Raw genomic sequence first — 23,414 nt, 5'->3', positions numbered from 1 at the left:
GCTCAGTGTCATGTTTGCGAGCTAAAGAAATGTTCTACAAAATAGTTATTATGCTGCATTTAGTCTCCCTAATGCACAGTAAACAGTGAGCAGTAAATAAGAAGTCACTAAATGGAAAGAAGTACACATAATGCTCTTTGTTTCATCTGAAAAGTGTGTTTGGGACCTGAGTCGAATTGTGCTGGGAGTAAGGGAAGGGACAATGAGCTGACTAAGATGTAGGCCAGGATATTTTGGAGGAGATACTCCCTTTGGAACAATGAAAGGGAATGGAAAGAGGTCGATGTTTTTGGTAATGGAGGTATCACGCTTGAGGTGGCAGCAGGCATTCCATTGGACAGGGTGGGTCAAAGGTGAGGACAAAGATAGATAAATTCCCTAAAGATAGATTCCCCACAGTGTGGAAACAGGTCCTTTGGCCCAACAAGTCCACACTGACCCTCCAAAGAGCAGCCCACCCAGACCCGTTCCCCTACATTTACCCCTGGCTAATGTACCTACCACTATGGGCAATTTAGCATGGCCAATTCACCTAACATGCACATCTTTGGACTATGGGAGGAAACTGGAGTACCTGGAGGAAACCCATGCAGACACGGGGAGAATGTGCAAACTCCACACAGACAGTTGCTTGAGGCGGGAACTGAACCTGGGTCCCTGGCGCTGTGAGGCAACAGTGCTAACCACTGAGCCACCGTGCCACCCCAAGGACAAAGGACATATCCTGGCATGGTTCTGGAAGGGCGGGGAAGTGGTGCAAAGATAAATGTGGGAAATGAGCTGGACAGGATCAACAGCTCTTCTTCTTTTCAGCTTTTAGTCTAATTTTTCTGATTTTAGACAGCCACTGTCCACCATCCTGCCATTCATACCTCCTCTAATGTGTCTCCTTTCACATGTTATGTGTCTTCACTTGTCCCATTACCAAGCCCTGTGGTCTTACACAAACTTGTGTCATTTAATAGTTTCCGTCTTCCAACCTACCACAGACCTTCTCTTTGTTTTGTCTATATTTCTCCCTAACCCCTTCTCTTATTTAAAATCTGTTACTTGTCTAACATTTTCCAGTTCTGACAAAGTTAATCTGAAATATTAAATCTTTCTCTCTCTCTATACTTGTTCAGGATTTCCATCAAGGATTGAGTTTATTTCATATTTTACAGCAAATACAATATTTTACTTTCATATTAAGAAACGTTACCTGTCTTTAAAGACCTGCAAACCACGGGTCAATCCTTCCAGGCACAAGAGATCATAACGGTTGGCAGGAACATCGATTTTATACAGAATCACATCGGATGCACCCTCTGCTTTTCCATCTCCTTGTTCTCTGCTTATAATTTCTTTTTCAGATGTCTGCAACAAAAAAACAAACCTATATAATACACGTATATACTATACATAACTGTATATATTCACAACAGCTTTACACAAGCAGCATTTGAATGCAGAAACCAGAAGCTTCCACACTCCCTGCCGCACCCCCTCCTCACCCACCCCTACCCTAAAAAGGTTGTAAAATACATTATATAATTGTGATACTGATTAGCAAAATATCACTTTTAATCCCAGATCTATGCAATTACGTGATCTCAGTTAGATTGCAGTAGGAAGGCCAATGTAGGCCTCAGCAGCTCTGAGCTATGATTAGGAAATTATAGAGTCACAGAGATGTACAGCATGAAAACAAACTCTTCGGTCCAACCTGTCCATGCCGACCGGATATCCCAACCCAATCTAGCCTCACCTGCTAGCACCCAGTCCATATCCCTCCAAACCCTTCCTATTCATATACCCATCCAAATGCCTCTTAAATGTTGCAATGGTACCAGCCTCCACCACATCCACTGGCAGCTCATTCCATACACGTACCATCCTCTGCATGAAAAAAATTGCCCCTTAGGTCTCTTTTATATCTTTCCCCTCTCACCCTAAAACCTATGCCCTCTAGTTCTGGACTCCCCAATCCCAGGGAAAAGACTTTGTCTATTTATCCTATCCATGCCCCTCATAATTTTGTAAACCTCTATAAGCTCACCCCTCAGCCTCTGACGCTCCAGGGAAAACAGCCCCAGCCTGTTCAGCCTCTCCCTATAGTTCAAATCCTCCAAGCCTGGCAACATCCTTGTAAATCTTTTCTGAATCCTTTCAAGTTTCACAACATCTTTCTGATAGGAAGTAGACCAGAACTGCATGCAATATTCCAACAGTGACCTAACCAATGTCCTGTACAGCTGCAACATCACCTCCCAGTTCCTGTACTCAATACTCTGACCAATAAAGGAAAGCATACCCATCGCCTTCTTCACTATCCTATCTACCTGCGAATCCACTTTCAAGGAGCTATGAACCTGCACTCCAAGGTCTCTTTGTTCAGCAACACTCCCTAGGACCTTACCATTAAGAGTATAAGTCCTGCTAAATTCATGAGGATCAAAACAGCTCAGATTAATTCTTCTTGTCAATGGTCAATGATACCTACTGGAAAATGTACATTTATAAATATATTAGCTAAGCTTCAGCTGTGGTGCTCGACATGGTTGAATAGCCTATCAATAATTATACATGATTATTGATCATTAGGCAAAGTTGAGCAAGGCAGACTGCAAGCTGAACTGTACCTCAATGTGAACATCTTAAATAGAGAAAATTGGATTGGAAAATTGGTAAAGATTTGCTGATACATTTTTTTTTGATGTCCACTATACTTCTACACACGTGTTGCTTTTAGCTAGATATAAAATGATACCGTACCACTTCATCCAGTTCCAGACCAAACTCAAAACATAGTGCATCAAACTCTTCATCAGCTGTAAAAGAAAAGTAAAATGTTAGGTGTTGTAAAAATCAATAATTTCAGAAAATGTCTTATGGAGTCAAGAGTAAATATTTGCCAAGTGCACCATACCTAACTTTAACACCTCATCTCCCCCCATACAGCACGTCTGGTGTAGCTTAGAACAGATTCTTTAGTTGTTGGATTGCTTACCTCTGTTTATTGTATGTTGTTCATACAGCTTGGCACCTGATATGTAATTTCACCAGGCTGACGCCTGTTTTAGGTTTTTTTCATTCATTTGATGTGGGTTGTCACTGGCTGGTCAGCATGTATTTTCTGGTCCATAGTTGAGAAGGTGGTGATGAGCTGCCTTCTTGAACCACTACAGTCCACCTGCTGTGTGTTAGCTCACAATGCCATTAGGGATGGAATTCAAGGATTTTGAGCCAGTGATAGTGAAGTTGTATTTCGAAGTCAACATGGTGAGTGGCCTGGAGGGGATCTTGGAAGTGATGGTGTTCCTTTGCATCTACTGCACTTATCCCTCTAGGTGGAAGTGGTCCTGGGTTTGGAAGATGCTTTCTGAAAATCTTGTGGATTTCAGTGCATCTTGTGGATACTACTCACTACTGCTACTGAGCATCAGTGGTGGAGAGAGTGGATATTTATGGATGTTTTGCCAATCAAGCAGGATGCTTTGGCTTGGATGGCATCAAGATTCTTGAGTATTACTGGAGCTGCCATCATCCAGGCAAGTGGAGGGTATTTCATCACAATCCTGACTTGTGCCTTGTAGATGATGGCTTTAGGGAGTTAGGAGGTGGGTCACTTGCCACAGTATTCCTTGCTTCTGACCTGCTTTTGTAACCACTGTGTTTATATGGTGAGTGCAGTTGAGTTTCTGGTCAATGGTAACTCCAAGGATGTTGATTGTGGGGGAGTTAATGATGGTAATATCACTGAATGTCAAAGGGTAGTGGTTAGATTATCTCTTATTAATGATCATAGCTTGACAGTTGTGTAGTGTGAATGTTACTTGCCACTTGTCAGCCCAAATCTAGATATTGAAATCTTGTTACATTTGAGCAAGGAATGCTTCAGTATTTGAGAGGTGAAAATGAATGTGCAACATTCAGCACCATCAGTGAATATCTCCATTTTGACCTTGTGATGAAGGGAAGGTCATTGATGAAGCAGTTGAAAATGGATGGGCCTGGAACACTACCCTGACGATCTCTAGGTGCTGTTCTAGGATGCCTTCCTGCACGCTTGAACAGTTTTGATCCCTTGAGTTGTGGCAATGTTAGAGTCAGGGATATGCTGAGGTATTAGTTTACAGACTGTGTTTGAAAATAATTCTGCTGATGGCCCACAGTGCCTCAAGGAAGCCCAGTTTTGAGTTACTAGATTTATCTTTTTAGGCACGATAGTCCCACCATACATGGTGTATCCTCAATATGATCAGACTTTATCTCCACAAGGATGATTAGGTGATCACTCCTATTAATGTAGAAATGAACAGATGCACCTGCTACAGGTACAATGACAAGCACAAGGTCAAGTACATTTTTCCCCTCACGACTTGCAGCATGCCCCATTAGCAGCTATGTGCTTTAGGACTTGACCAGCTTAGTTAGTAGTGGAGAAAGTGAGGTCTGCAGATGCTGGAGATCAGAGCTGAAAATGTGTTGCTGGAAAAGCACAGCAGGTCAGGCAGCATCCAAGGAATAGATTCCTGAAGAAGGGCTTATGCCCGAAACGTCTAATCTCCTGTTCCTTGGATGCTGCCTGACCTGCTGCGCTTTTCCAGCAACACATTTTCAGCTTAGTTAGTAGTGGTACTACTAAACAAATCTTGATGATGAACAGTGAAGTCCCCCACTCAAAGTATAATCTGTGCCCTTACTACTGCCAATATATCTTCCATTTGGTGTTCAACATGAAGGATTCCTCAGCTGAAGAGTGACACAGCAAGGTTTCTTGCCTGTGTTTGACCTGATGTTGAGAGAGTCGCGTGTAAGCCAGACCAAATATAGTTGGCAGATTTTCCTTCCCTAAAAAGGTACTAGTGAATCAAATAGGTTTTTGCAACTATCAACAATGGCTTCATGATTGTCATTTAACTGGCTATTAGTTCCAGATTTATTCATTGAATTCAAAATTCACTATCTACCTAAGTAGAATTTGCTTTCCATCCCCAATAAACTCAGATTTCTCCAGTTTCCTCATTTCCCCTCCCCCCACCTTGTCTCAGTCGAATCCCTCAAACTCAGCACCGCCTTCCTAACCTGCAATCTTCTTCCTGACCTCTCCGCCCCCATCCCACTCTGGCCTATCACCCTCACCTTGACCTCCTTCCACCTATCGCATTTCCAATGCCCCTCCCCCAAGTCCCTCCTCCCTACCTTTTATCTTAGCTTGCTGGACACACTTTCTTCATTCCTGATGAAGGGCTTATGCCCGAAACGTCGATTCTCCTACTCCTTTGATGCTGCCTGACCAGCAAATGCTGCTTTTCCAGCAACACATTTTCAGCGCGTTTCCATCCCCAATTCCCAGCTTAGGTCTCTGGCTTACCAGTCTTCTAACAAACCATAATCTTCAAATGTTGGAAAGAAGAAACTGCCTATTTCAACAGACAGGACGCCCTCTGCAAAGGAAATTCTAGAAATTGAAGAGACCTACAGACCTCAGACTATCAGGATGAAAATCAGGAAAAGCAAGGGTCCTCCACCCAGCAAACAGTGAGTTTTCCAAGTTCGAAATGCATTCCAGGAAAATAGGAAAACCTCCAGATTGCCTGAATTTGTTCAGGGAAATGGGGTAGGTGAATGCAGTTATGTACACAAATATATAATAATCATAATGAGGAAAAGGATTGGGAGAGATGTGCTATATGGGTGTGAAAAGGTTAATAACGAAGCATTCCATAAGCACTGTCCACCAGGATGATATCAAATGGACTTGTGGCAGGACAGACTATGATCTTAAAGAAGATTCTCCTCAAAATCTCTGCAACAATGTTTACTATATAGTGTGATCTGTTACTAGTGACTCTCACATACAATAAACTACCTATATTGTTAATGACATGAGACACTTCTAGTTTGACCAGGAAGTGGCTTTCCTCTGCCCACAGTAAACCAAGCAGGCCATGAGGTTTCCTACACTTAAGGAAGATGATGGCAACAATCATCATCACGAGCAGCAGTTCATCCAGTGTAATGAGCTGCATGTGCATACAGCACAGATCAATATAATTCTGTATTTTACAAATGTTTTATATGTCTCCAATATCCACCCCCCCTCCCGCAGATACTAGAGTCATATTGGGTACAACTCCATGGCATTGACAGCAGCATAATACTTTATTCAGAAATGTGAGCTCTTCATCGCAAGGTGGGTAAATCCCCAGGGCTTGATCAGGTGTACCCCAGAACCTTGTGGGAAGGTAAGGAAGTGATTTGAGGGCCCCTTGCCAAGATATTTGTATCATCAATAGCCACAGTGAGGTGACAGAAGACTGTAGGTTGGCTAAGGTGATGCCTTACTTAAGAAAGGTGGTAAGGAAAAGCCAGGGAACTATAGACCGATGAGCCTGACATCAATAGTGGGCAAGTTATTGCAGGGGATTCTGAGGGGTAGGATTTACATGCATTTGGAAAGGCAAGGACTGATTGGATTAGATTAGATTAGAATACTTACAGTGTGAAAACAGGCCCTTCGGCCCAACAAGTCCACACCGACCCGCCGAAGCGCAACCCACCCATACCCCTACATTTACCCCTTTACCTAACACTACTGGCAATTTAGCATGGTCAATTCACCTGACCTGCACATCTTTGGACTGTGGGAGGAAACCGGAGCACCCAGAGGAAACCCACGCAGACATGGGGAGAACGTGCAAACTCCACACAGTCAGTCACCTGAGTCGGGAATTGAACCCGGGTCTCTGGCACTGTGAGGCAGCAGTGCTAACCACTGTGCCACCGTGCCGCCCACATTGGGATAGTCAACATGGCTTTGTGCATGGGAAATCATGTCTTACTAACTTGACTGAGTTTTTTGAAGAAGTGACAAAGAGGATTGATGAGCATAGAATGGAGGACACTGTATGTGGACTTTAGTAATGCATACAACGAGGTTTCATAGGGTAGTCTGGTTAATAAGGTTAGATCATATGGAATACAGGGAAAACTAGCCATTTGGATAAAAACATGAGTTTGAAGGTAGGCGACAGAGGGTGGAGGGTTCCACAAGCAGTGTGCTACAAGGATTGGTGCTGGGTCCACTGCTTTTTGTCATTTATAGGAATGATTTAGATGTGAATATAGGAGGTATGGTTAGTAATTTTTCAAATAACACCAACATTGGTGGTGTAGTGGACAGCGAAGAAGGTTACCTCAGAGTACAATGGGACCTTGATCAGATGTGCCAATGGGCTGAGGAATGACAAATGGAGTTCAACCTACATTTTGGAAAGGCAAGTTCCCTTCCCACACCTCACCACAGTTCCAAACTTCCAGCTCAGCACTGTCCCCATGACTTGTCCTATCTGCCTATCTTCCTTTCCACCTAGCCACCCTACCCTCCTCTCTGACCTATCACCTTCATCCCCACCCCATTCACCCACTGTACTCTGTGCTACCTTGCTCCACCCTCCTCCCTGACCTATCACCTCCATCCCCACCCCCATTCACCTATTGTACTGTATACAACTTTCTCCCCACCCCACACCCCTCTCATTTATCTCTCCACCCTGCAGGCACCCTGCCCCTATTCCTGATGAAGGGCTTTTGCCTGAAATGTCGACTTTCCTGCTCCTCGGATGCTGCCTGAACTGCTGTGCTTTTCCAGCACCACTGTAATCTAGAATCTTATACATTCAATGGTAGGGTCCTGGGGAATGTTTCCCAACAAAGAGACCTTGTAGTACAGGTTCATGGTTCCTTGAAAGCAAAGTCGTAGTAGATAGGGTAATGAAGGTGGCATTTGGTACGTTCACCCTTATTGGTCAGAGCATTGAGTACAGGAGTTGGGAGGTCATGTTGTGGCAGTACTGGACATTGGTTAAGCCACTTTTGGAATACTACTTTCAATTCTGGCCTCCGTGCTATATGAAAGGTATTATGAAATTTGAGAGGGTTCAGAAAGGTTTGAAAAGGATGTTGCCAAGGTTGAAGGGTTTGAGCTATCGGGAAACGCTGAACAGACTGGGGTATTTTCCCTTGAGCATCAAGTGCTGAGGGGTGACCTAATAGAGGTTTATAGAATCGTGAGGGACATGGATAGGATAAATAGTCAGGGCAGGGGAGTCCAAAAATAGACAGCATAGGGTTAAGGGAAGGATTAAAAAGGGATCTATGCAGCATCTTTTTCTCACAGAGGGTTGTGCCTGCTTTCCTTTTTTGGTCAGAGTACTGAATACAGGAGTTGGGAGCTTATGTTGCGGCTGTACAGGACATTGGTTAGGCCACTGTTGGAATATTGCGTGCAATTCTGGTCTCCTTCCTATCGGAAAGATGTTGTGAAACTTGAAAGGGTTCAGGAAAGATGTACAAGGATGTTGCCAGGGTTGGAGGATTTGAGCTATAGGGAGCAGCTGAACAGGCTGGGGCTGTTTTCCCTGGAACGTCGGAGGCTGAGGGGTGACATTATAAAGGCTTACAAAATTATGAGGAGCATGGATAGGGTAAATAGGCAAAGTCTTTTCCCTGGGGTCAGGGAGTACAGAACTAGAGGGCATAGGTTTAGGGTGAGAAGAGAAAGATATAAAAGAGACCTACGGGGCAACGTTTTCACTGAGAGGGTGGTAGGTGTATGGAATGACCTGTCAGAGGAAGTGGTGGAGTATAATTGCAATATTTAAAAGGCATTTGGATGGGTATATGAATAGGAAGGATGTGGAAGGATATGGGCCGGGTGCTGACAGGTGGGACTAGATTGGGTTAGGATATCTGGTCAGCATGGAAAAGTTGGATAGAAGGGTCTGTTTCCGTGCTGTACATCTCTATGACTCGATGTACAGAATGCGCTGCCAGAGGAAGTGATGGAGGCTGGTACAATTGCAACATTTAAAAGACATCTGGATGCATATATGAATAGGAAGGGTTTAGAGGGATATGGGCCAAATGCTGGCAAATGGGACTAGATTGGGTTGCGATATCTGGTCAGCATGGACGAATTGGACCAAAGGGCCTGTTTCCATGCTGTACATCTAATGGGCATCATGGTGGCACAGTGATTAGTACTGCTGCCTCACAATGCCAGAGACCCGGGTTCAATTCCCACCTCAGGCGACTCTCTGTGTGGAGTTTGCACATTCTCCCAGTGTCTGCGTCGGTTTCCTCCCACAATCCAAAAATGTGCAGGTTAAATTTAGCATGAATTGGCCATGCTAAATTGCCCGTAATGTTAGGTAAGGAGTAAAGGTATGGGTGGGTTGCGCTTCGGCGGGTCGGTGTGGACTTATTGGGCCGAAGGGCCTGTTTCCACGCTGTAAGTAATCCAATCTTTATGAGTCTGGGCAGTGTGCCTTGTTGTGCCAACTCAGCACAAAGAATTTTGCACCTGACACCAATTACATTTTTACCCAAAGTCAACACACTAACATTAAAAGGGCTTATGCCCAAAAAGTCGATTCTCCTGCTCCTTTGATGCAGCCTGACCTGCTGCGCTTTTCCAGCAACACATTTTTAAGCTCTGATCTCCAGCATCTGCAGTCCTCACTTTCTCCTATACTAACATTCCCAGCAAATGATAGCAGATAGCAATCAGGGGAGTGCTGGATTATTCTGCCATCCTTGCTGTTGGCCTGGCTGAAATCAGCAAACTGTTGGAACTGAATTTGGGACTATGTATGACTTATGATGTATTTACCAGCTAGGCCACATTTTCTACTTTTGCAACTACAAGAGCTGACTGCATTATGAATGGTACAGTATGATTAAAATATTTTTTTCAGAAAGATAAGATTGCAAACAGAGGAATTTATATTGTATTAGCTATTTCAGCAGAATTCCCAGAAGGTTGGAACATATTAAAAATGTACGTTAGAGAGAAAATTGGTTAAAAAAGATCGTTTTTGTTTAGTGGCAACATCCCTTCAAAGATACATTGCATGAATTGGTTCTCCAACTAACGTGTCGCATTTGTTTTAAAAAAAAGTAACAGAGTGGCAAGCATTTTTGTTTGGAAATTAAAAACAAGAATCTGCATTATTTAAAACCAGTACCATGCAATCAACCCCAAGCCCGCTGTTTCTTTCAAGTGCGCCTCTCCCTGATATTGACAGCTCCGCTCTCCGTCAAATCACCGCCCACACCGCCACAGGGCTCCGACTCTGCATGATGCAATCAATAGAAAGGAAGACTCCCCGGAACTGGGCAACAAAACAATGAATGAATGAATCCGAACGTTCAGGTACTCCGTGTTCCCAGTCCCAGGTTCCATTCTCCAGGTCAAACGTTCCATTCTCCAGGTCCCACGTTCCAGATTGAGCTTTCCCCCCCCCCCTTACACTCCTCTCTCATTCCCAACCCCGTGTAACAATCTAGTTGCACTCTTCCCTGGCGTTATTCACTCACCACCCCGCCAGCTAAGACCACGACTGAATGGATTTAAGGAACTCACTGTATACTTGACCCAAAGCTTCAAACAGCAAATCCCTCTTCACACTGACAGTAGGCATGGTGAAAACCGGCAGACACAACCAGGGCGAGCGTGCGCGCAAGGGCCCGACCCGGCGGCTGTCTTCACCACTCCTGAGCGGGTGTTCATGTTTTCACTGTGCTGCAGCTTCAGCAAATCGTCTTTTCAAACACGCAATATCTGCATTGTTTTACTCGCGGATACCCTCGGCCACCAATTGCAGCATCTGTCGTTGGCAATTTTCCTCGGGCGTATAATGCAGCTACCTACTGGGATAAAACGACGTGTTCATTGTTGTCAGGACGTCAAATGAGGGCAGTCCAAAAAAGGAAGTTGCAGAAAGTTATGTATCCGGAGAGTAAAAGTAGGTTATCAGCGCAGTTTTGCCCAGATACTAAATTCTGTATTTGGTTACAAAGTTGTAAAGAGGCGTATTTTTCTGCCAAGTTAAACGGAGGGTCCGTTGAGTTATTGGACCCCCGTGCCTTAATTGCAGCTAAAGGTAGTCTTGTATAAGCAAGGAATGCCTTTGGTTTTTTTTGTTGGATAGTGTCAAACTCCACTATTTGTTTGTTTCTTTTTATGCTTTTCTACAGAACCGAACTGCTTTAGTAATCGTGAATGTGTAAAAATATATTTTTATGAATAAAGTGTATTTTTGAAATAAAAAGGCGCATTTTCAATATTGATTTGGTGGGCAGAAATTTCACGCAGTATGCTTTTAGTAGGAAAGATAAAACTCATAAAACAAGTTGGACTTGATGGTACTAGAAATTAATCATGAATTTCAGCATTCCTTCCCATCGTCTTTCTGTGGGTGTTTGTACAACATGTCTGCCAAATCAGTGCATGCATCTACGCCTGGGACCAACCAACCCAATCACCCCGTGGCTCAACACTTTAACTCCCCCTCCCACTCCACCGAGGACATGCAGGTCCTTGGACTCCTCCACCGGCAGAACACAACTACACGACGGCTGGAGGAGGAGCGCCTCATCTTCCGCCTGGGAACCCTCCAACCACAAGGTATGAATTCAGATTTCTCCAGCTTCCTCATTTCCCCTCCCCCCACCTTGTCTCAGTCGGTTCCCTCAACTCAGCACCGCCCTCCTAACCTGCAATCCTCTTCCTGACCTCTCCGCCCCCACCCCACTCCGGCCTATCACCCTCACCTTGACCTCCTTCCACCTATCCCACCTCCATCGCCCCTCCCCCTAGTCCCTCCTCCCTACCTTTTATCTTAGCCTGCTTGGCTCTCTCTCTCTTATTCCTGATGAAGGGCTTATGCTCGAAACGTCGAATTCTCTATTCCTGAGATGCTGCCTGGCCTGCTGTGCTTTGACCAGCAACACATTTGCACCTGTGTGAACAGGAAAGCAACTGTGTAATTCCCTCACCAATCCAATGAAGAAATCATTGATCAGCATAGCCGAATCTGAATAGTGAATTAAATGTTTGGATTTTGTAAACTGCAGGTGTTATTCTTGTGTTAAACATTCCTGTCCTCAGAAATTTACCCACAAATGTTCAGTGGATTCTAGATTGTTTACATCCAGATTGTTTCTTAAATTCTGCACTGTGTTATTCTTAACAGGCTCCGGGTGGGTGGTACTATCCAACAGTCCGAGAACTGTGCAACAGACCTCACAACTTTCATTTACCTGATGACTTCGTTATTTTGGCAACTTCAGAAATGTGCAAATTATGAATACCTGGTATCAAAGAAAAAGAATACCTGCTCATAACGCTTAACAAAGTTAAGATGGCAGCTCTTTTGATCACAAACAAGAAAAGAAAATTTGGGACCAAATATCAGGAATCCTAAGACTTTTCTTTTGCTGACAGAAGCACAATAAGTGAAGAAAACCATTGACCAATGGTGAATTTGTGAAAGCCTAGTTGGGAGTATTTACTTCTGTTAACAATCATATAGTCATGTAGATATATACAGCACAGAAACAGCCCCTTCAGTCCAACTTGTGCATAACAACCAGATATCCTAATAATCTAGTCCCATTTGTCAGCATTTGGACCCTATCACTCGAATTCCTATTCATACCCTCATCCTTTTAAATGTTGTAATTGTGGGCCAAAACGTGTGGCGCTGGAAAAGCACAGCAAGTTAGGCAGCATCCGAGGAGCAGGAGAGTCAACATTTCGGGCATAAGCCTTTCATCAGGAATCACATTGAGCTGCTCTGCTTTTCCAGCACCACACTTTTCGACCGCGATCTCCAGCATCTGCAGACCTCACTTTCTCCCAATGTTGTAATTCTACCATCCTCCACCACTTCCTCTGGCAGCTAATTCCATAAACGCACCACCCTCTGTGTGAAAATGTTGCCCCTTAGTTCCCTTTTAAATCTTTCCCCTGTTACTTTAATCCAAGCCCTACAGTTTTGGACTCCCAATCCCTGAGGAAATGACCTTATCTATTTACCCTATCCATGCCCCTCATAGTTTTATAATCCCTCTATAAGGTCACTCCTCAGCCTCTGATACTCCAGGGACAATAGTCCCAGTCTATCCAGCCTTTCCCTTACCTCAAACCATGGTAACATTCTTGTAAATCTTTTCTGAACCCTTTCAAGTTTCACAACATTCTCCCTCTAGGAGGAAGACCAGAATTGCATACAATATTCCAATAGCAGTCTAACCGATGTCCTGGACAGCTGCAAAACGACCTCTCAACTCTTATTTCAATGCACTGACCAATAAAGGCAGGCACAGCAAATGCCTTCTTGACTATTCTATCTACCTGTGACTATCCTATCTACCTTCAAGGAAGTATGAACCCGCACTCCAAAGTCTCTTTGTTCAGCAACACTCCCAGGACCACAGCATTAAGTGTCCAAGTCCTGCCCTGGTTTGCCTTTCCAAAATGCAGCACCTCACATTTAGCTAAATTAAACTTCATCTGCCACTCCTCAGCCCATTGGCTTAACTGAACATCAAGGTCCTGTTGTACTTGAAGATAATCTTCTTCATTGTCCACCACACCTCCAAAATATGATGTCTTCTGCAAACGTACTAACCATACCTCCTGTGTTCATATTCAAATCACATATTAATGACGGAAAGCGGAGGATACAGCACTGATCCTTGTGGCACACTGCTGGTCACAGGCCTCCAGTCTGAAAAAGCAACCCTCCACCATCTAATTAGAAAGTCAAAGAAAATCAGTTAGTCACTTCAGACTATTCATAATAGTCATAGAGATGTACAGCACAGAAATAGACCTTTTGGTTCACTCGTCCATGCTGCCCGGGTATCCTAACCTGTAAAGGTGGATAAATCCCCAGGACATGATCAGGTGTACCCTAGAACTCTGTGAGAAGCTAAAGAAGTGATTGCTGGGCCTCTTGATGAGATATTTGTATCATTGATAGTCACAGGTGAGGGGCTGGAAGACTGGAGGTTGGCGAATGTGGTACCACTGTTTGAGAAGGGTGGTAAGGACAAGCCAGGGAACTATAGACCAGTGAGCCTGACATTGGTGGTAGGCAAGTTGTTGGAGGGAATCCTGAGGGACAGAATATACCTGTATTTGGAAAAGCAAGGACTGATTAGGGATAGTCAACATGGCTTTGTGCGTGGGAAGTCATGTCTCACAAACTTGATTAAGTTTTTTGAAGAAGTAACAAAGAGGATTGATGAGGGCAGAGCGGTGATCTATATGGACTTCAGTAAGGCGTTCAACAAGGTTCTCCATGGGAGATTGTTTCGCAAGGTTAGATCTCACGGAATACAGGGAGAACTAGCCATTTAGATATAGAACTGGCTAAAAGGTAGATGACAGAGGGTGGTGATGGAGGGTTGTTGTTCAGACTGGAGGCCTGTGACCAGCGAAGTGCCACAAGCATCAGTGCTGGGTCCTCTACTTTTTGTCATTTACATAATTGGAGTTGTGTATAGACCTCTTGACAGTGGTCAGGACTGGGGATGCAACATGTACCGGGAAATAGAGAAGGCATGCCAGAAAGGCAAGGTCACGGTGATCATGGGAGACTTCAATATGCAGGTGGGCAGGGTAAATAATGTTTCCAGTGGATCCAAAGAAAGGGAATTCATGGAATGCTTACAGGATGGCTTTTTGGAATAACTTGTCATGGAGCCCACAAGGGAGCAGGCTATTCTGAACCTAGTGCTTTGCAATGAACCAGACCTTATAAAAGATCTTAAAGTAAGGGAACCCTTAGGAAGCAGCGATCATAATATGGTAGAGTTCAGTCTGCAGTTTGAAAGAGAGAAGGCAAAATCGGATGTAATGGTGTTACTGTTAAATAAAGGTAATTATGAGGGCATGAGAGAGGAACTGACAAAAATAGACTGGAAGCAGAGCCTAGCGGGGAAGACAGGAGGGCAAAAATGGCAGGAGTTTGTGGGTGCAATTGAGGACACTGTACAGAGGTTCATCCCCAAGAAAAGAAAGATTATCTGGGGAGGGATTAGACAGCCATGGCTGACAAAGGAAGTCAGGAAATGTATTAAAGAAAAAGAGAGATCCTATAAAGTGGCCAAGAGCAGTGGGAAATCAGAAGATTGGGAAGGCTACAAAAATAAACAGAGGATAACAAAGAGAGTAATAAGAAAGGAGAGGATCAAATATGAAGGTAGGCTAGCCAGTAATATTAGAAATGATAGTAAAAGTTTCTTTCAATACATAAGAAACAAATGACAGGCAAAAGTAAACATTGGGCCACTTCAAACTGATGCTGGAAGCCTAGTGATGGGAGATAAGGAAATAGCAGGCGAACTTAACAAGTACTTTGCATCAGTTTTCACAGTGGAAGACATGAGTAATATCCAACAATTAAAGGGAGTCAGGGGGCTGAGTTGAGTATGGTTGCCAATACAAAAGAGATAGTGCTAGAAAAGCTAAAAGGTCTTAAAATTGATAAATCTCCTGGCCCCGATGGGATACGTCCTAGAGTTCTGAGAGAGGTGGCTGAGGAAATAGCGGAGGCATTGGTTGAGATCTTTCAAGAATCACTGGAGTCAGAAACAGTCCCAGATGATTGGAAGGTCGCTGTTGTAACCCCCTTGTTCAAGAAAGGATCAAGACAAAAGATGGAAAATTATCGGCCACTTAGCCTAACCTCGGTTGTCGGTAAAATTCTAGAATCCATCATTAAGGATGAGGTTTCTAAATTCTTGGAAGAGCAGAGTCTGATTAGAACAAGTCAACACGGATTTAGTAAGGGGAGGTCATGCCTGACAAACCTGTTGGAATTCTTTGAAGAGGTGACAAGTAGGTTAGACCAGGGAAACCCAGTGGATGTGGTCTATCTAGACTTCCAAAAGGCCTTTGACAAGGTGCCACATGGGAGACTGCTGAGCAAGGTGAGGGCCCATGGTGTTCGAGGTGAGCTCCTGGGATGGATTGAGGATTGGCTGTCTGACAGAAGGCAGAGAGTTGGGATAAAAGGTTCTTTTTCGGAATGGCAGCCGGTGACAAGCGGTGTCCCGCAGGGTTCAGAGTGGTCCAGGAAATGGCTGATGGAATTCAATGTGAGCAAATGCGAGGTCTTGCACTTTGGCAAAAAAAAATGCATAGACTACTTTCTAAACGGTGAGAAAATTCGTAAAGCCAAAGTACAAAGGGATCTGGGAGTGCTAGTCGAGGATTCTCTAAAGGTAAACATGCAGGTTGAGTCCGTGATTAAGAAAACAAATGTGATGTTGTCACTTATCTCAAGAGGGTTGGAATATAAAAGCACCGTTGTGCTACTGAGACTTTATAAAGCTCTGGTTAGGCCCCATTTGGAGTACTGTGTCCAGTTTTGGTCATCACACCTCAGGAAGGACATACTGGCACTGGAACGTGTCCAGCGGAGATTCACACGGATGATCCCTGGAATGGTTGGTCTAACATATGAGGAATGGCTGAGGATCGTGGGATTGTATTCATTGGAGTTTAGAAGATTAAGGGGAGACTTAATAGAAACTTACAAGATAATACATGGCTTGGAAAGGGTGGATGCTAGGAAATGTTTTCTATTAGGCAAGGAGACTAGGACCCATGGACACAGCCTTAAAATTAGAGGGGGTCAATTCAGAACAGAAATGCGGAGACATTTCTTCAGCCAGAGAGTGGTGGGCCTGTGGAATTCATTGCCGCAGAGTGCAGTGGAGGCCGGGACGCTAAATGTCTTCAAGGCAGAGATTGATAAATTTTTGATGTCACAAGGAATTAAGGCCTACGGGGAGAATACGGGTAAGTGGAGTTGAAATGCCCATCAGCCATGATTGAATGGCGGAGTGGCCTCGGTGAGCTGAATGGCCTTACTTCCACTCCTATGTCTTATGGTCTTATAAATGATTTGGATGTGAGCATAAGAGGTACAGTTAGTAAGTTTGCAGACGACACCAAAATTGGAGGTGTAGTGGACAGCAAAGAGGGTTATCTCAGATTACAACAGGATCTTGAGCAGATGGGCCAATGGGCTGAGAAGTGGCAGGCGGAGTTTAATTCAGATAAATGAGAGGTGCTGCATTTTGGGAAAGCAAATCTTAGCAGACTTATACATTTAATGGTAACGTCCCAGGGAGTGTTGCTGAACAAAGAGACCTTGGAGTGCAAGTTCATCGCTCATTAAAAGTGGAATCGCAGGTAGATAGGATAGTGAAGAAGGCGTTTGGTATGCTTTCCTTTATTGGTCAGAGTATTGAGTACAGGAGTTGGGAGGTCATGTTGCAGCTGTACAGGACATTGGTTAGGCCACTGTTGGAATATTGCATGTAATTCTGGTCTCCTTCCTATCGGAAAAATGTTGTGAAACTTGAAAGGGTTCAGAAAAGATTTACAAGGATGTTGCCAGGGTTGGAGGATTTGAGCTATATGGAGAGACTGAACAGGCTGGGGCTGTTTTCTCTGGAGCGTCGGAGGCTGAGGGGTGACCTTATAGAGGTTTACAAAATTTTGTGGGTCATGGATAGGGTAAATAGACAAAGTCTTTTCCCTGGGGTCTGGGAGTCCAGAACGAGAAGGCATAGGTTTAGGGTGAGGGGGGAAAGATATAAAAGAGACCTACAGGACAAACCTTTCACACAGAGGGTGGTACGTGTATGGAATGAGCTGCAAGAGGAAGTGGTGGAGACTGGTACAAATTCAACATTTAAGAGGCATTTGGATGAGTATATGAATAGGAAGGGTTTGGAGGGAAATCGGCCGGGTGCTGGCAGGTGGGACTAAATTGGGTTGGGATATCTGGTCGGCATGGATGGGTTGGACCGAAGGATCTGTTCCCATGCTGTACATCTCTATTACTCTATGACTCTATTACCAATATTCCTCAGTAGTCTGTATTCCGGTAGCAAAAGGAGAAAACATTGGTGATACTCAGCAGCTCTGTCAATGTATGGGGAGAAGTGAATGTTTAGCCCATAGTCCTCTAATCCTTTCCTATTCATTCAATAGCCTGCAGTTAGTTATGTATTGTCCTCCTCGTTTTTCTCGTGTATACTCCTACTGCCCTGAATGTAGGTTTGCTTGTGGAGCTGGAAGGCTCATTTCCAGACATTTCATCACCCTGCTAGGCAACATCTTCAGAGGTAAAAACGGCGAATTTCCTGTTCCTTGAATGCTGCCTAACATCTTCAGAGGGCCTTCCAGGCTGAAGATATTACCTAGTAGGGTGACAAACGTCTGGAAATTAACCTTCCAGCTCAGCGAGCCAACCTACATCCAGAACCTCAACATGAGCTACAAATCATCTCAAATCTCGCTAACTCCTACTGCCTTTATATTCCTCTCGGGATTCATTGAAACCCAGCTATCTGTACCTGCCATATCCCTCCTTCATTTGTTTGAGCAGAGCCTCAATTTATGTAGTCATGCAGAAACATACTGTCTCTGGATTCTTGTCTCATTTTTGCAGGCCTATGGTGGCAATGAAAATGAAGTCAGAGAAACAATCAGTATCAGTAAAAAGATAGTGTTGGAAAAGCTAATGGGATGGAAGTGGGTACTGCAGATGCTGGAAATTAGAGTTAAGGCCTCTTCACTGGGGAGACCGGATGCCTTCTCGCAGAGCACTTCAGAGAGCATCTCCGGGACACCCGCACCAAACAACCCCACCGCTCCATGCCGAACATTTCAACTCCCCCTCCCACTCTGCCGAGGACATGCAAGTCCTGGGCATCTTCCATGGCCACTCGCTCACCACCCAATGTCTGGAGGAAAAATGCCTCATCTTCCACCTCAGGACTCCAAAACCCCATGGCATCAATGTGGACTTCACCAGTTTCCTCATTTCTCCTCACCCCAATTCCAACCTTCCAATTCAGCACCGTCCTCATGACCTGGCCCGCCTGTCAGTCTTCATTCCCACCTATCTGCTCCATCCTCCTCTCCAAACTATCACCTTTACCCCCACCTCCGTCCACCTATTGCACTCTCAGCTACCTACTCCCCAGTCCCACCCTCCTCCCATTTATCTGTCAACTCCCGAGGCTTCCAGTCTCATTCCTGATGAAGGGCTTTTGCCTGAAACATTGATTTTCCATCTCCTCGGTTGCTGCCTGACATGCTGTGCTTTTCCTGCACCACTCTAATTTTGACTGGGAAAGCTAACAGCCTAAAGGTATATGGGTCTCTTGGCCCTGATGGAATGCATCCCAGGGATCTAAAAGAGATGGTGGAGAGGAAATAGCAAATGCACTTGTGATAATTCATTAAAATTTGCTGGACTCTGGGACAATTCCGACAGATTGGAAAGCTGCAAATGTGATGCCACTATTGAAAAAAAAGCACTTTTTAGCTTAACTTCTGTAGTGGGGAAAATGCTTGCTTCTCTCAAGGAAGAAATAGTGAGATATCTGGGTAGAAATTTTTCCATCAAGCAGACACAGCATGGATTCATGAAAGGCAAGTCATGTTTAACTAATTTACTGGAATTATTTGAGAACATTATGAGCGCATTGAACAAGGGGGAATGGTGGCTGAGGTGTATCTGGATTTCCAGACAGCATTTGAAAAGTTGCTATGCAAAAGGCTGCTGTATAAGATAAAGATGCACAGTGTTAGGATAATGTATTAGCATGGATAGAGGATTGGTTAACTAACAAAGAGTAAAGAGTGGGGATAAATAGGTGTTTGGATTAGTGTTGGGACTACAATTGTTTGCAATTTACATAGATGATTTGAAGTTGGGGACTAAGTATAGTGTGTCAGAGTTCGTAGATGGCACTGACATGATTGGTAGAACAATGTGTGCAGAGGCCACTAAATCTGCAGAGGGATACAGATAGGTTAAATGGGTGAGCAAATGTCTGGCAGATGGAGTACAGTGTTGGTAAACGTGAGGTCATCCATTTTGGTAGAAAAAACAGCAAACTGGACTATTGTTTAAATGGTTAAAAGTTGTAGCACGCTGCTGTGCAGAGACAGGTGGATGTCCTTGTACATGAATCACAGGAAGTTGATTTGCAGGGGCAGCAGGTAATGAAGGCAGTGAAGGGAATTTTGTCCTTCATTGCTAGAGAAATGGAGTTTAAAAGCAGGGATATTATGCTGCAGCTGTATAGGGTGCTGGTGAGGCTACACCTGGAGTACTTTGTACAGTTTTGGTCTCCTTACCTCAAGGATGTACTAGCACTGGAGGGGATGCAGAGGAGGTTCACCAGTTTGAGTCTGTGGTTGAGAGTGTTGGCTTATCAGAAGAGATTGAGTGGATTGGGACTATCCTCGTTGCAATTTGGAAGAATGAGAGATTGCATAGCAAAATATAAAATTATGAAGGGAGTAGATAAGATACAAACAGGGAGGTTATTTCCACTGACTGGTGAACTAGACAGCATAACCTCAAAGTAAGGTGGAGCAGATTTAGAACTGAGTTAAGGAGGAACTTCTTCAGCTAAAGGAATCCCTGCTGAGTGAAGCAGTTGAGGCTGCCATCTTGAACGATTCGAAGGCAAAGGTAGATTTGTGAACAGTAAAGGATTAAGGGTTATGGTGAGCAGTCAGGAAAATGAATTGACTGGCAGAGCAGGCCAGATGGCTCTGTTTTGCTGGATAGTTAATCCAGAGACTCAGATAATGTTCTGTGGGTCTGGGTTTGAATCCCACCACGGCAGATGGTGGAATTTGAATTCATTAAATATCTGGAATTCAGAACCTGCTGATGACCATGAATCAATTGTTTGGGATTGGAAAAACTCATCTGGCCCACTAATGTCCTTTAGGGATTGAATCTGCCATCCTTACCTACATGTGATTCCAATCCCATAGCAATGTGGTTGACTCTTTACTGCTCTTTGGGTAATTAGGGATGGGCAATAAATACTGGCCTAGTCAGCGACACCCTCATCTTACAATACAAAGGCCAGCTTTCAATTCCAAATTTTTATTGAATTCAAATTTTACCAACTGCCCTGGTTGTATTCAGACTCAGGAACCTTGAACATTAATTAGCCTGGAGTTCTGGATTGTTTGTCCAGTGACATTGACTAAGCCACAACCTCTCCTAATGTAAAACAAAGAATGCAGATGTTGGAAATCTGAAACAAACAAAAACAGAAATTGTGAAAGAAACTCAGCAGATCTGGCAACATTTGTGGAGAGAAAACAGAGCTAATATTTTGAGTCCAGTGACCAAGTCAATGTTCAGAGTCAAAATAGGTCAGAAGATTTACTGGACTCACAGGATTGAAGAATTATCCCAGCAAAACAAGACATTAAAAGAATTACACTTTAGACCCTTGTATAAAAAGCAAAATAAAGATTGTAGCACACACATAACATTAAGGTAGAAGTTGAAATATGAACAAAACTTCAAAATATAATGCATATTTTTATTTAGAAATGTTATTGTAAAGTATTGCAGAAATTTTAAATGTTTTTTTCTGAGGGAATGAACACTACACTTATAACATTAGTTTTTTCAGGACCACACAAGTTTTCAGCAGTAAATCTGACTTTATTCTCAGTTAAAAACTGTTACACCTCATTCAACAAGGCTTAATGGATTTTCTTTTTTTTTAAAAAAACAGGAATAGTGAATCAATTCTTGAAGTTGACATCAGTTCACTTTATCTTACTTCCTTCTGTGAAGATTGCTACAGACAACCCTGTGAATCAGTAGGGTATAACTGACAGCAATTTCAAGATTTTTATATCTAACTATGCATGTGAAGACACCAACATAAGTTGCACAACGTGTGTTTGTTTTACATAAATAACTACAAGTACAATGCTATACTGTTTTACTGTCACTACAACTGCATATTTCTAGGCAATGTGAAATCATACAGATTAAGCAAAATTAAAAGAAAGAAAGTTTGGAATATGAGAACGAGGAAAAAGACAAAGGGAAAATCTATTGTTTCAAAATTTTCTAAAAATAATTTGAATCATTGGCAAAAAGCAATTTATTGCTGGATCCATTCATTCATCTCATTTGTCAAATAGGTGAGGTGACAATGTGGATGCTAAAAGGAATTTTCCTCTTGGGAAAGACTAGAATTAGGTGACAATGTTTAAAAGTATAGTTTGTCCCATTTAATGCAGGGATAAGGAGAAATCTTGTCTCTCAGATGGTCTCTAACCAAGGAAGCAGCATTATTGAATATTTTAAGGCAAAGGGAGATAGGTTCTTGACTGACAAAGGAGTCAACAGTATTGGGTGTAGTTTGTCACATTAGTGTTAATGAGCCTGGCAACAACAACCTTTACATTGTTGTTAAGCAACAGATAGTTTTATAAGTAAATGAAGAGAGTAATATATATAATATATATGACTGATATGAAATGGAAATATAGATCAAGATCATTAATAAATTATCTGATTGGAACTTGCCCAGCATTTGCTGTTAGAATGATTTTTGCAATTTGCTTCTTTAATGCATGTTTCAGAACAATTTATAAGACACTGATCAAAGTATCTTGAGTAAATCACAAATAGTTGCTTGGTGGGTTGACAGCTAACAGGATGAGGGTTACTTTGTGGACAGATAATGAGCAGAAGACATTGAACATATGCAGAAACAGGTCAAACTGAATCTATGCACACATAACCTGGAACAGAGGACCAGCTCATTCTGGCTAAATTCGGGTTGTGGACAGTTGTGTTGATCCCAAGGATCTTGTTAACCTGAGGCTGGAAACACTGTGCCAATAGGAAAGCAACATCATTGTAAATGTAGTAGGCATGTCTGACAGAACGATATAAGAACTGGATGTGCAAGCAAATAATGGCTCCAGTTAGAAGAGAGAATAGCCAGGGCAGCTACCAGTTGCAGTTACAGAATAGGATGGGTCAACAACCCAGATTTTGGATTAGTGGTGCTGGAAGAGCGCAGCAGGTCAGGCAGCATCCGAGGAGCAGCAAAACCGACGTTTTGGGCAAAAGTCCTTCATCAGGAATAAAGGCAGTGAGCCTGAAGGGTGGAGAGATAAGCTAGAGGAGGGTGGGGGTGGGGAGAAAGTAGCATGGAGTACAATAGGTGAGTGGGGGAGGAGATGAAGATGATAGATCAGGGAGGAGGGTGGAGTGGATAGGTGGAAAAGAAGATAGGCAGGTAGGACAAGTCATGGGGACAGTGCTGAGCTGGAAGTTTGGAACTAGGGTGAGGTGGGGGAATGGGAAATGAGGAAACTGTTGAAGTCCACATTGATGCCCTGAGGTTGAAGTGTTCCGAGGCGGAAGATGAGGCATTCTTCCTCCAGGCATCTGGTGGTGAGGGAGCGACGGTGAAGGAGGCCCAGGACCTCCATGTTCTCGGCAGAGTGGGAGGGGGAGCATCTGACAAGCAGAAAAATCGATGTTTCGGGCAAAAGCCCTTCATCAGGAATAGAGGCCTCCATGCCTGATTATGGGCTTTTGCCTGAAACGTTGATTTTCCTGCTCCTTGGATGCTGCCAGGCCTACTGTGCTTTTCCAGCACCACTCTGATCTAAACTGGTGAAGTGTTGTAGGATCCGGCTCTTTGTCGATACCAGTGCTGGATTTGAATTTACAGGCACAGGTTGGTATCAGCCACAGCAG

At 43.6% G+C, this 23,414-nt stretch overlaps 1 protein-coding gene across 1 annotated transcript in view; it reads right to left on the bottom strand.

Moving 5' to 3' along the window:
• The window catches only part of farsb (phenylalanyl-tRNA synthetase subunit beta), a 60,553-nt gene extending 49,873 nt beyond the window's left edge, over nt 1-10,680 (bottom strand). Inside the window, exons 1-3 of the mRNA XM_060834224.1 lie at nt 10,412-10,680; nt 2,755-2,810; nt 1,202-1,356 (exon numbers count right to left, since the gene is read on the bottom strand). Of these exons, the coding sequence (XP_060690207.1) occupies nt 1,202-1,356; nt 2,755-2,810; nt 10,412-10,469 (269 nt within the window). The 5' untranslated portion in view covers nt 10,470-10,680. The remainder of the gene's footprint in view (nt 1-1,201; nt 1,357-2,754; nt 2,811-10,411) is intronic.
• Between the last annotated feature and the right edge of the window lie 12,734 nt (nt 10,681-23,414).

This window comes from Hemiscyllium ocellatum, chromosome 13 (assembly GCF_020745735.1).
Source record: "Hemiscyllium ocellatum isolate sHemOce1 chromosome 13, sHemOce1.pat.X.cur, whole genome shotgun sequence".
NCBI classification, from domain to species: Eukaryota; Metazoa; Chordata; class Chondrichthyes; order Orectolobiformes; family Hemiscylliidae; genus Hemiscyllium; species Hemiscyllium ocellatum.
Note: the sequence above shows the minus strand (reverse complement) of the source record. Positions and strands in the feature narration are given on the sequence as shown.